General features: G+C 41.8%; 1 protein-coding gene across 1 annotated transcript in view; it reads left to right on the top strand.

Annotated features, from left to right (window-relative positions):
* Positions 1–9,968, top strand: part of Cmss1 (cms1 ribosomal small subunit homolog) — a 280,080-nt gene extending 270,112 nt beyond the window's left edge. The window contains exons 5-10 of the mRNA XM_051191707.1: positions 560–619; positions 1,875–1,977; positions 4,534–4,594; positions 5,010–5,097; positions 8,479–8,567; positions 9,716–9,968. Coding sequence (XP_051047664.1) covers positions 560–619; positions 1,875–1,977; positions 4,534–4,594; positions 5,010–5,097; positions 8,479–8,567; positions 9,716–9,799 — 485 coding nt within the window. The 3' untranslated portion in view covers positions 9,800–9,968. The remainder of the gene's footprint in view (positions 1–559; positions 620–1,874; positions 1,978–4,533; positions 4,595–5,009; positions 5,098–8,478; positions 8,568–9,715) is intronic.
* Positions 9,969–13,461: the final 3,493 nt, after the last annotated feature.

The raw sequence follows: 13,461 nt of genomic DNA, 5'->3' as shown, positions 1-13,461 counted from the left end.
CAAAAATTTCTCAGCCCGTTCACCTTGCCTTTGCTCATTGCCTCATTCATAGATTTCAAATATAAGGGTGCCTCCCCTATCTGTAAATGATATGCAGAGCTTTTAGTTCACTGCTGTAGAGTTAAAAGTCCCTGTCCCAGGGACGAGCCCAGGTTATCCAATACAGAGTGGCCATCCCCATATATACACAAACAACAAAAATGTACTCAGTGGGTTATACCTGTATATCTTGCATATGTGGGTGTGTAGCAATAAAAATTAAAGAAGATTCTATCAGTTTGAGAGAGGAGGGCATGGGCGGGGTGGGAGGGAGGAAGCATGAGGAAGCTAGAAGGAAAAGAGGGAGTGGGGGAGATAAGTGACACAATTCAAAACTATAAATAAAATATTTAAAATGAAAAATAAAAAGTCTATTATTGCTACAACTGTGATTTTAAATATTTTAGCCGCCCAGTCATTCTCATTTTATAACTCGTTCAAGACTTCATCGTTCACATTTAGTCTGTTTTGCTTTTGTGGCTGCAAAGTTCTTAGTCGAGCGTGTTTCTCATATTTCTAGACTCCTGTTTCCTCAAGGCCAATGATCTGACTCACAGTCTCTCTTCATACCTAAAAGAAAGTAAGTGAAGTCTGATGTTTTAAAAATTACTCTCCAGGTCATTATTCCTTCCACAAAAGAACAGGTTTGAAGTCGGGTATGTCAGTGCCCTCGTATGCACACTCGGGAGACTAAAGCAGGAAAATCAACGCTTATTCAAGACTAGCCTGGGCTAGAGAGGGAAGCTCAAAGACCAAAATTAATAAATAAGCTTAATCCACATTTAAAATTAAGAGTTTATAGTTTAAGTGGTAAGGGGTTTAGTGTTACGCCTTTTTTTTCCCTCAGTCATACTATGTAACCCAGGGTAACTCAAACTCATTATTCCCCTGCCTCTGCTTCTCACATGCTGAGATTATAGGCCATTATATGATGTTTAAATGTGTTCCTGTTTTGCTCTGGCTTTGGGGATTTGGGTTTGGTCTGATTTGGATGTTATAATACATTAGATGTGTTAGTCTAGGAATGGGAAAATGATGTCCTCGTCCCAGAACTTGACCCTCTTACCTGAAAGATCGAGACACTGATTTTTAACATCTGGGAGAACTTCAGATTCCATTTCCAGAAGTCAGACTTCATTATTACAGCCAATCTGACTTGATATTTTATTTTGTATTGTTTATAACTAGAAAAAAAATAGATTATTCATATCAAAATATCAATTGTTTTTAGCAATCACCAATCATGTAACTTACACAGATTTGGCTGTCACTTGTTTCCAGACTTTTAGTGCTAGGATGATACCCAATGTGTGCTCATTGAGCATTTCTCAGGATTTAACTTCGCAAACATAAACCTGGGTAATAATAGAAATAATAACCTGCCATAAAAATGTAAAAAGTTTAAAATTCTAGGCCTGTTTATTAAACATAACAATAAATAATGAATTTGAACTATCATTTATTGTCAGTTCCATTTTAGGTCATGCTGGATGTCTCTTTAAAATTTAACAAATGTGGTGGTCCATGTTTCTAACCCCAGGCAGGTGGATGTCTATGATTTCCAGGGCTATGCAGTGTCTTCAAACAACAAAAAAAGCTAAGCTAAGCTAAAATCTAATATGACTGAATCAGAAGTATCCTATTAGTCAACAAGTAACACTTAGTAAACATAAATTTTAATCTGTCATCTAAAATAGCAGAAAATGTAATAATAATCAGCGATTCTTTGTTTTTTTATTTTCTTAAGCACTTTACAAATAAATAAATAGAGACTATCCAATGTTAGCAGCACTGCTTTGCTGTCTTCAGAACGGTTTTTATGATCTGTGTTTCAGTCTGTCCTAAGTGGGTAAAACTTCGGAAAACCCACAGCGAAAAGAAATCAGTCCTGATGCTGATCATGTGTAGCTCTGCCGTCCGAGCCCTGGAGCTCATCAGGTCAGTGCCATGGCTTGGGTTTCCTGAGTATTTTCTAATATGTGCCAAGCTGTATATTCTATGTGCAATGAGTAAAGTAGGGTCCCTGCCCTGTGGGATTTATGTTCCGGTGGGGAGGCTGACAGGAGGCAAGTAAATATTCATGACAGTATCCTAAATAGTGATGTGTTATATAAAGAAAAATAAGGCATAGAAATGAGATGGACACAGATGGGGATTCTGTTTTACCAGGGAAGGCATTAGAGCAGAGACTCAGTGACATGAAGGACAGAGCCACATAGCTTTGTTGACCTGAAATCAGGTAGACTTCCAAGTGTTCAGCAGTGAGGCCTGGAATAGGATGCCATGGATTTGGGGCTGAGGCGCTCTGTGAGGCATTTTAAAGGTGCACTTACACTGCTCTGTGAAGAAACACATAGTCAGGGCAAGGGTAAAAGCAACAAGACCACACTAGCAAAGAACAGCAAGCAAATGGAAGGGATGATCTGACTCAAACGAGAAACAAGGAAAGGCAGAACACCAAGAAATAAACTTTCTCAACCTATATAAGAAAATGCCATGGGATGGAAAAGCTCTTAAATTTAACTAGGTACCATACTCTTGCGAAGGGAGACTCGGTGTCATAAATATGCCTGTTTTACTTAGGATCATCTACAAATTTCATAGGCTTCCAAGCAAAACTCCAAGAATATTTATTCTCTAACTAGATAAACTAATTTTAAACTTTTACAAAAACATACAACTAAAAATGGCAACTAAAGGTCTTAATGGCCACTAAGAAGAGGTGTTACCCCTTTCAGACTGCAATACACTTGTTACAGTCTCAGTAATTCAAGGCTTTTGGGACTGTCACATGCAGGACAGGCAGAGGGATCCATGGGCCAGAATTGAAAGGGAAGAAGCAGACCCAAATGCATGTAAAAATGTAGTACACAGAAAAGATGATAAAGAAGAATTCAGAGAGGAAGATAGATGGTTCAGCAATTGTGTTAACAACTGAGTAGCCACCTGGAAAAATAAAGTTGGATTCATATCTCACTCCTTCTAGCAAGATGGATTCCAAACAGACCAAAAACTTAAAGGAAAAAAACTTCTATATGAAAGATAAGTTGACACTTTGTTAAGTGCTTTTACGGCCATTTCCATTTGCTGCGTTTTTGTAGAATAAACAAAAAATCTTCCACTGGATCTGTGTAACATTCAGAGAACAGAGAGAGTAGGGTGGCATTTACAGGGAAAAGCCCTGTCTGGAAATCAGGCTTTGACAGGAGACAAAACAAAGGAAGTCTGTCTTGAAACAGGAGCTTTGTCAAGTACCCTAAGGTGCAAGTGTGCAGACTCCGTGGCGATTTAACATCTGTTTTCCTGGATGAACTAATCTGATCATGATTTTAGAAAAGTAGTTGTTAAACTTTACTATCCCTTCGAATTCTGCTTTCTCCACCTCAGCACACACATTAAATCGTATCTCACACCCTCCAGTAAAGCAAAATGTTCCTTTCAAGTGTGTCAGCACCAAACATAATTTATCTTCAGGACTCCTGTTTACCTGGGTAGCTATCTGTACTCGTTTTCTGTGAAATCAAAGCATTTCACACCAACTTTTCTGAGTTTAGACAGGACTGCAGAATCCATTGCAAGTTGAGATGCTAATGGCAAAGAAGTTGGCCTACATGTGACCTCTTAAAAAAACAAGTTTTCATGTTGATTTGAGCTTTTACTGTATATAAACTTCTTCCTAGGGGGCATAAAAGCACTGTGTTGTCACATGTAATTTACCAACTGTCCCCAGATAGGTTTTGCTCCATTTCAAGGTTAAACAAATTGCAAAGTGTGATCTGCGCAGGCAGAAGGACCAGTGTTTATTAACCCTATTTTAAGGACATCTGTTGTCTTGACAGCCACAAGTCCTATTGTTTTCCTTGTTAACCCTACAAGGGAGAATGCTTATGTGCAATTAAGAACTCATTTGCAATAGAAATTGGATTGCATGTTTCACTATTTTGTATATCAGTATCTTCCTCCTGGTCATCAGTATTCTCAAAACATAATCGCATAAAGGAAAGGAATACGCCCATCTTAAGTGTAACTCTTGATGTTAACTAAAAACCTACCTGTTCATTATACCCCCTTTAACGCAAAACAGAATTTTAGGTGATATACCAAAATACACCAAATGAAAAACAGATGATTAAAAGGAAAACAGTAAACATCAGAAAATCAGATGGAGCCAGCTGGAAATAGCATTCGTGGTCTCTCCCATAAAGCCTTGTTACGTTGTAGAGATGGACCCAACATCTGTGGACAGAAATGTCAGTTCACAGATCCATGCCATTCTGTGAATTTAAAAACAAAAAATGGCCCCAGGGAACATAGTGTCACCGTCATCAATGTCTAGTACCAAATTAAATAATGAGCAGATGGTGTAACCTTGCTATTCATTTAGGGCAGTCTTTTGAATGAGAAACTATAATTTGTAAATAGTGAACACTTAAAAGAGTAAATTGTCATAATCTATTGAATGCATTAGTTAATTAACCTATTCCTTTTCATTAGGTCACTGACAGCATTCAAAGGAGATGCCAAAATTATGAAATTATTCGCAAAACACATAAAGGTAAGCAGGGCCTATAGTTCTGATAAGAGATGTAAGTGGTCCCTAACGGCATCACAAGACCTCAGCGTTCGTACTCAGCCTCTTCTCATCTTCCTAGATACGACAGATGTGACAGACTAAACAACTGTGCTGGCTTTCTTTGCGCTCTGTGCCTCTCCATGACCACTGTGTCCCACAGCAGCCTCTGCCTTGCTGTTCCTGAATGGAAACTGAGTTTTGTCACGGTTCCTCAGGCACTGGCCAGTTTTCTAACAACAGAAACATCTCTTCTTTGCCCTAGAAGTTAATCCCATACAAGAGAGGCCCTATATGCGTCTTTATTTTCTTTACGTAGAGATAAAATGCTCTAAAGTGGCCCGAGGTTCCGTTTTCTTAATGATTCTGAAGCCTTTTCTTTCTCTTCCGTCTTGGAAAGATCCGGGAGCAGGTGAAGTTGCTGGAGAACCGTGTGATACACCTGGGTGTGGGGACTCCAGGGAGAATCAAAGAGCTTGTCAAACAAGGTATGAAATGCGGATGGTGAGAATTCTGTTCATTGCCAGCCCACTCTGCCTTGCCCCCATCCAGTCTAGGGAAGCACATTTGGAGTGCTTTTTTTTTTTCAAAAACAAAAACAGACTTCTGTAAACTGCCCAGTAGGAAACTCACCTCAGCCTTTGATCTCAGAAGCCAGCCAGTTTGAGCAGTGCTATGGGGGATGACAAGAATTGTAGCCCATGCCAGTGCATTTGCCCAGCTAAGCACATCCTGATTCCAGTGGCTCTGAGCCACACAGGCCCCACCACCTGTTAGCAGTCCTTGGAATTAGTAGAATTGCTATTTCCTGCTTGGGAAGTTGAGGCTTGGTTCCCATCCTAGTTGTGATGGGATAATAAACTGCAATGAAAACATCATTTCTATAAACCATGCAGAGATATTCTGAATATTCCTCCCAATTACACTCCCCTTTCCATGCTTTGCCCAGTAAGTATTCCACAATTCCTGGTGGGCTTTAATAGTTCGCCAACTCCCTCAAGCCAGAAGCCTAAAACCTGCTGGTAATCCTTTTATGTGTTCTTGACCAGACCTTTAGGTTTGGGGGGCTGGGCGGTTTGGAGGTGCTGGAGATTGAACCTAGGACCATACACATGATGGGCAAACGCTCTAGCACTGAACTGTATCCCCAGCACTTTTTTTGCTTTGTGCTCTGAGGTGAAGTCTCACTAGGCTGCCCTTGATCCTGCAGCCCTCCTTCACCCCCATCGCAGCTGAAGTCACACACCTACCTGAGCCGGAAGGCTGGCTTGGATGTATTGATTTCATTCTTCGTTTTCAAATTGCTTAGTATAGTAATGTGACTTTGTCTTCTGTCTGGGTCTAGTCCTGAATTATTTTGTAGACGTCAAAGAAACACTCTCAACAATATTGTAACTCAGGAAGCAACATCTAAAACACCTGACATTCCTGTCCAGGTAACAGTACCTGTAGCTAATTAAACCCACTGACTGCTGAGTTCTGTGCAAACAGCAAAGAATTAAGACACGGAAGGTTCCTGATAGAAACAGGAGACAAACTTTTTTTTTTTTTTTTTTTTTTATTCCTCCTTGTAATTGGTGTTATGCTGGACATCCTTGTGTGTGCTTTCTAACTGGTACCCACAGCATCCTTACTAGCCAGGACTCTGCATTTTTATTTGAGAAAACAGGCTTAGAGGAGTGACTCCTCCCATAGTCTCAAGCCAGGCCTTCTTATTTCCAGACCCCCTAACACAAAGGGGTTCCTTGAAACTGGGATGTCTGTCTTGTGGGCACAGGAAGGCATTGGCATTAGGAAGCAGGTGCTAGGAACCAAGTCTGGTCCTCTTGGGGAGGCAGATTTGAGGAGACTGTTTGGGCTTTGGAGGAGGTCAGGGAGAGATTCTTGGGTTGGTCCTTGACACCCCCCACAGCTCTCAGATGGAGATTAAACTGGTCCCTTCCAGAACACTTGACTTTTCCTGTTACCCGATCCCCCACCACCTACAAACAGGGCCCTTTTAGGTTTAAAATAGAAGCAGAGAGGAAGGAAGGGAGGGGGACAGAAAGAAGCTATCCAAGCTGTTGATTAGATTTCTACAGAGTTGGGGAAACTGTATGACAGACAGCCTGTTTCATATGGAAAAATAATATTGGCCTGTGATATTAATGAAAGCTTTTACTTCTGCTTGGATGAATAATCTACAATATATTAGCCATGGTGTTAGGATGCATGTAAAATGCTTATAAAAATAGCCCCAGCACACTGGGAACTGAGGTTCTGTCAAAGCTAGAAAAGTATCACACGACTCATTTTATATCACTTAACACGATGCTTGCGTGTTCAACATGTAAGGACAGTTTCCAGACAAGAAAGAGGTCCCGTGACACTGGGACCTGTAAAACTATCTTCAGAACTGTATTGTTTTAATTTGGCAGTTAAGGAAAGTTTCTGACTACGGAAAGTTTCTGTGAGAAATGCATGAAGATGCAGAGGGGTCAGGTGAGGTGGCTGAGTGGGTAAAGGTGCTCACCACCGAGCCTGAGTGACATCTTGAGTTTGATTCCTGGAACACACTTGGTAGGAGGGAGGGCTGACCCCTCAAAGTTATCTCCTGACCTCCATACTGTCACCTGGCATGCAGGCCTACACACATACACACACGAATACACTGGATAAATGTAATATTTTTTTAAAAAAATTAAGATGATACAGATAAAAAATAAGTTACTCTACAGATAATTTCTAATTATGAGTATACTGCCTTTCATTTTTTATATACAAACATATATTTTTATGAAGCAGAGATCATATAACATTCCACATGGTTACAATTCATTTGCTTCATATGTATACATATATAGAGTTTATATTATAAATGTAATATATATGCCTCACTTATAATAATATAATGATTTAAGATGATTTTCTTTCTCAGGAAATTGATTTACTTCTCATTTGTAATATGTATGGATTACATTGTTACACTTTTAGTGTAGAATACTTGAATTTTATCCGTTTTTTTTTTAATTATGCATAAAACAGTGGTTACAGTTGCTTTGAACTTCTGGTTGGTGTTTTGTTTTGTTTGTTTGTTTGTTTGTTTGTTTTTAATCTGGGACATCACAGAAAGAAAGCTTTTCTGTCAGTGGGTGTTCAAAAGCTCTGTGGGTCTGTTCAGGAGGGGGCGTCTCTGCTTGCTTTCTACAGCGCTGTCTCCTTTAGAGGACCAGCAGCACGTTATCTTTTCCCAGTTTCCTAGCATAATTCCGGTGAGAGGGTTATAATACACCGTATATAATTGTAAGAGGCACGAAAAGTCTCTGGGGCGTGGAGGGAAGGCTATGGGGAATAGCGGCATTGGAGAAGCTTCTGGTACTGTTACCAAGCATGGCGGGCGAGACCTCGGGCCAACTACAAGAGCTGCATTTGCGCCCACCTTTTAGGACCTGGGGACTAAACAATCCAGGGTCTCCCGCAGTCTTCGTGTGCAGTAATTCCGGGCAGCAGAGTGGCTGTGATTCCCCAGCCTCTTCAGTGGGGAGCCCGGTCAGCACCCTTCCCTGCCCCTCAGCTCCTCTGAGACATGCATGCTAAGCCCACTTCTCCTGGCTCCAGGAAACAGTCTCAGAACCCTGTCAGGAAGGAGACCCCCAGCCCCAGGACTGAGTATCGACAGGCTTACCCAGGGTCGCTTCTCCGTCCTCAGAAGCAGTGATAAAGCTACATGTGTCAGAGTGCCGCACGTGTTTCCCATCAGGCAAGCAGCAGTGTGCAGAGGTTCATTGCTGAGGGGTAGGACGGCGAGTGAGGCGAGCAGGAGTATGAAAACCATCTTAACAGGCGTACGTCGTGAGGTCTTTACTACCGCGACTCTCTGTGTCTTTCAGATGGCCTTAATTTGAACCCCTTAAAGTTTCTGATCTTCGACTGGAACTGGAGAGATCAGAAACTAAGGAGAATGATGGACATTCCCGAGGTACTGCGTAATCAGCTATTGTCTTTAATCTTTTTTTTTTTTTTTTCCAAAATTGAACTTGAGTTCAAACACAGGAATAAAGTCTTTGACTTGGGGAGCCAGTACATTCTAGCTGTGGAAATAATGTCTGCCTTTAACACTGAGTAACTATTACAGCGCCTGCCATCTGCTTCCACATAACGGTATATACTATCCGCTTGGTTGCCCAGTAAATGACCATGGCCCCTGTCCGCACTTCAAAGAAGCTGGAGGATCTGGAGGGTTTGCCCATTGCCTGTGCCTCTCATCACAGACGCACTCATCTTGGTCATTTATTCATTATATATATATTTTGCCAAAGGGGGAAGAGGGGCAACCTTGTAGTTGGCTTCTCCACATCCCCACAAAACCTACTTACATAATCTACAAAGATGTTTTCATTTTGTGTGGAGGGTTTCTGTGTCTCAGTGGATTCAAACTGAATGACTGAATGCTTTTGTGGGCACAGCACAACTCTGTGTATTTATGAAAAATAGTTCATTGAGCTCATAATGTAGAAATTTTATTTTACCACCCACCATGTTATCATGGAAAGTTTTTCAATCTAGCCTGATATGTGTGGGGAGGAAGTTATATAATAATAAATAAGGCTGCCAATCACCTGCCAGGACTAAATCATACCAGTAACTATCAAAAAGGCTTAGAGTTGGGCCTCTAAAACATGCTGTGAGTTAATTTACCACATAAAACTACTTCCCCAGACTGAACGAAGTTCATTATAGTAGATTGACAAGTTACATTAGGCATCAAATCAAGTTAAAAAGCCATTGGCTTAGCACACACACAGGGGTGGGGTATACTCTGCCTCCATGAATAGCCTTGCTTAGATGGATGCAAACAAACGTGAAGGCCCTGTAGTGAAACTGATGTTTTTCCAGTCCTCCTCCTTCACTTATGTGACTCCCAACTCTGAAACATGGATGGGACTTCGCCTCTCCGGTTCAGTTATAGGAGCTATAGGTACACCTGCGACCCAGATGTGGCCTTTGTTCACTCTGGTTCTGACCATAACAGCTGTATGAACACCTGGGACACCAGGTGTGAACTTAGTTCGCCAGGACTACCTTTGTGTAATTGTAACCTTTGTATTGTTTTTCTCTCTCCTTTAGATAAGAAAGGAAGTGTTTGAGCTTCTGGATATGGGAGTGTTAAGCCTCTGCAAGTCAGAGTCCTTGAAGCTGGGCCTTTTCTAAGCCTGGGTCCTGATGCAGTGTCCAGTTGTCAACGTGCTGCAAGTGCTTAGTAGCTACCTACTGTGGTGTAATTATGTCAAGTGCATCACCCAGTGGGTCACTGGGAAGACATCTGGGGATTCCTTTGACAGCTATGAATGTGTCCTTTGGCTCATGCCTTCATTCAATAAAGAAGTATGTTGTCTTTGTTGAACAGACCAAGTTTTTCTTTCTCCTCCTCTTTGACTATGCAGGAGACAGAAAATAGCAGCTGAGAACCCAAGCCACTTCCCCCTCTGAGCATCAGTCTTAGAGGCTGCAAAATGGGAATGCTATCTCACAAAACTGTCAAAAAGACCAGGAGATGGTGGCCATGGAGCAAGCTGGTAAACTAAAGCATGACGGCTGGTAAACTAAAGCATGACGGCTGGCTGCGGACAGCCCCTGCTGTGCCTGTCAGCTGGATCCTACCATGGGGAGACAGATGCCTGCTGGGTCTTTGTCATAGACTGAAGGGAAGCTCGAAATGTAGCATCTTGCTATTTATGGTCTCTTTTCATATCTCTCTGTCTGTCTGTCCGGTGAAATCTGACTGCTCTACTCCCTCTCTGTGAACACCACAAAGCTGGAAAGAGCATGTGCGGAGGCTGGGATGTGGCTCAGTGGTAGATCACTTGCCTAGCATGGACGAGGCCCTGGGTTTGATCGCCTCTCCGCACATGAGAGAGCAAGTATACCTGGTGCAGACAGACAGTAAATACAACAGCCCTACCGATTCCCATGTCCCCTTCCTCGGGTTCTCCCATTGTTACTATCTAATGCACGCAATGCGCAGGTACCAAAACCGAGAAAGCGGCATCAGCCCAGTACAGGTAAACTGTAGATGTTATTCTGGTGTCAGGCTTTCCTCCGATGACCTCTCCCCAGCCTAGGAGCCCGTGGAGGATCCTGCAACACCTGTTACCCTTCCTTACGGTGACAGTGCCTCATCGTCTCCTCATTCTCTCGTGACATCATGGGATGAGTACTCACCATTCCTTTGGTAAACTCTCCTAAGTTCTCATTGTCTATATTGTAATGGGAAGCTTTGTGGGGTTTGGTCAGAACCCCACAGTGGTAGTGTGTCCACCTCTCTGTGTCCTATCGGGGGATACATAACGTCACTGTGTCTCGGTTCCCATGCCATCGGCCTTGAACACCTAGTACAGATGTCATCTGCCACTTGCCTCCATGGTAGAGAGATCGTACCATTTTTCTCTTTATAGTCAATATCCATCTCAGAGGACGTACTTTAATATGTAAATACCTTTTCCTTTAAGCCACCCAGGCATTTTCAGCAGCCATTGATTGTTCCTGTAGCAGTCATTACTGCAGTCTCTTTTCTGTCCCTCCCATTGTGTTCATCTTTACTGAAATCCCTGTGAAAATTAGCTTCCTTTGTTTCTAGTTTCTTTGTTCAGTTGTGTTTCACACATGAATTTCTTATTCTATGGGTTATAATACATTACCACTTTTATTTAATGATCAAATTCCTTTTTTTTTTTGTTTGTTTGTTTGTTTTGTTTCAAGACAGGGTTTCCCTGTTTAGTCCTGGCTATCCTGGAACTCACTCTGTAGACCAGGCTAGCCCCAAACTCAGAGATCCACCTGCGTCTGCCTCCTTAGTGCTGGGTTTAAAGGTGTGCACCACCAGACCTGCTCAGAAATTTTTCATCATAGATATTTTTGTTACATTCATGCCATTAACAATTATCACAAGGCAGTCAATCCTACATTGGAAAGAAACTACTACGATTATTCTGCAAAAGGATCACAGCAATAAAATCACTCCTAATAACATAATGCTATGCCTCACTAGACCCTCATCGGAGAAGACTCGTTGGAGGAGATGGTAATAACACAAAGACCCACAGCTGGATGATGCCCGGAGAATGAGAAATTTTGGAGCACTCGGTCCTACGTGAGATGTCATCATCAAATCCCTCCCTCAAGGCTCGGGGAATTGCTTCATGAGGAAGATGAGGCAAAAAGATTGTTAGAACCGGAGGTGATGGATGACTCCAAGCAAATGGCATCTTCTCAACACGACAGGAGTGAAACACATGCATTCACAAAGCCTGTGACAGCACTAACAAGTCCTGAGCAAGTTCAAACCACACATGATGCCAGCACTGAAAAGGGTGGAGAACTCAAAATCCCACCCCTAACCAAGAAGCTATTTGCAATTGATGCCCACCAGGAAAGGAAAATCCAGTTTCTTCCATGGAATGTGCTGGGGTATATCAGCCATACTGCAGGATAGGCCCCTGCCTAGGAATAGGTGGCCAATAAGAAACAGAGACTGGAGTTTGGGGGATTTGCTTTGCTTTGTTGTTATAGTTTTTGTGGGCTTTTTCACTTCATTTTGGCTTTTTGGGGGGGGATATTTTTTGCCTTATTAGAGTTTTGTTTTCTGCTTTTTTGTTTTAGGAGAGGGAATATAAGGTTGAAAGGTAGGGTGGTGGGGAGGGGTTGGGAAGGAAAGAATATGATCAAAATATATTGTGAAAAAAATTAATAAAAAATAAAAGGTCAAAGATTTAGAAAAAGGTGGATTTATGATGTGCTATCTCTCTTAAGAATATTGCCCAGAGGTGCTGGCACTTACTGCCTATGATGACAGATTTTATGTCTACTTGGCTGATCCACAAGGTGCCCGAGAGTAGGTGAGACTTTCCTGTGTGGTTGTCTGTGATAAGAGTAACATTAAGGGCTGGGCAGTGGTGGTGCACACCTTTGATCCCAGCACTCAGAAAGCAGAGGCAGGAGAATCTCTGTGAGTTCAGGGTCAGCCTGATCTACAAAGCTACACAAAGAAACCCTGTCTCAAAAAACAAAAGAAAAAAAAAAAAAGAGTAACATTTAAATCACTGGACTTAATTAAACCAGATTGCCCTGCATTACATGAGTGGGATTCATCCCTTCCATTTGAGACCTGGACAGAACTGAAGCCCAGTGCCTTACCCCCAAGTAACAGAATTCTAACTGAAAAACTGACTCTTCCTAAGGTTATGCCGGTTTGCTGGTCTTCAGAACTCATTGCGACACTGATTGGACTCAGAAGATTTTGGACTAAGCCTCTTACAATTGTGTGAGACAATTCCTGATCATGTATACTTATGTGTCTATGGATTTGATTTTCTGGAAAGGCATGATTAACACATTACCTGTGAAGCTTTCTTAAGTTTGTGGTCTTGTTTTATAAGAAAGCTAAGAAATACTGCTCTTAATAGTTCATTATAGAAATAACCCTTTTATTGGGCATTATCTGTTTTAACATTGGAATAGGACCTTAAGTCACAAATGTGCCTGATGGCTTATGGGATAGTTACACACATATAAATCTAATCCTATACTCTATGGCTACCCTTTAAACCCAAGCCTTTAGCCATGCTCATGGCTTCTCTGCCTACTTTATGACGCTCAAAGTCTGTGTCTTCTCTGGCAGTTTTTTAAAGGAATGATTATAAATTGTTAATAACCAAGGGAGAAAACCCTCAAACCAGAACTAATACTATATTGCAAGGCTTGAATGTCTAATAGTGCTTCACCAACCTCCGAGAAGTATGTTTGAGAGAGGCTGAAAGGGAGCTTTTTCTTTCAAGAGTTTTATGCCTGAATTAAAAGTATGAGTATTTTGTCTG

The sequence above is a fragment of the Phodopus roborovskii genome, unplaced genomic scaffold, assembly GCF_943737965.1.
Source record: "Phodopus roborovskii unplaced genomic scaffold, PHOROB, whole genome shotgun sequence".
Lineage (NCBI taxonomy): Eukaryota > Metazoa > Chordata > Mammalia > Rodentia > Cricetidae > Phodopus > Phodopus roborovskii.
Note: the sequence above shows the minus strand (reverse complement) of the source record. Positions and strands in the feature narration are given on the sequence as shown.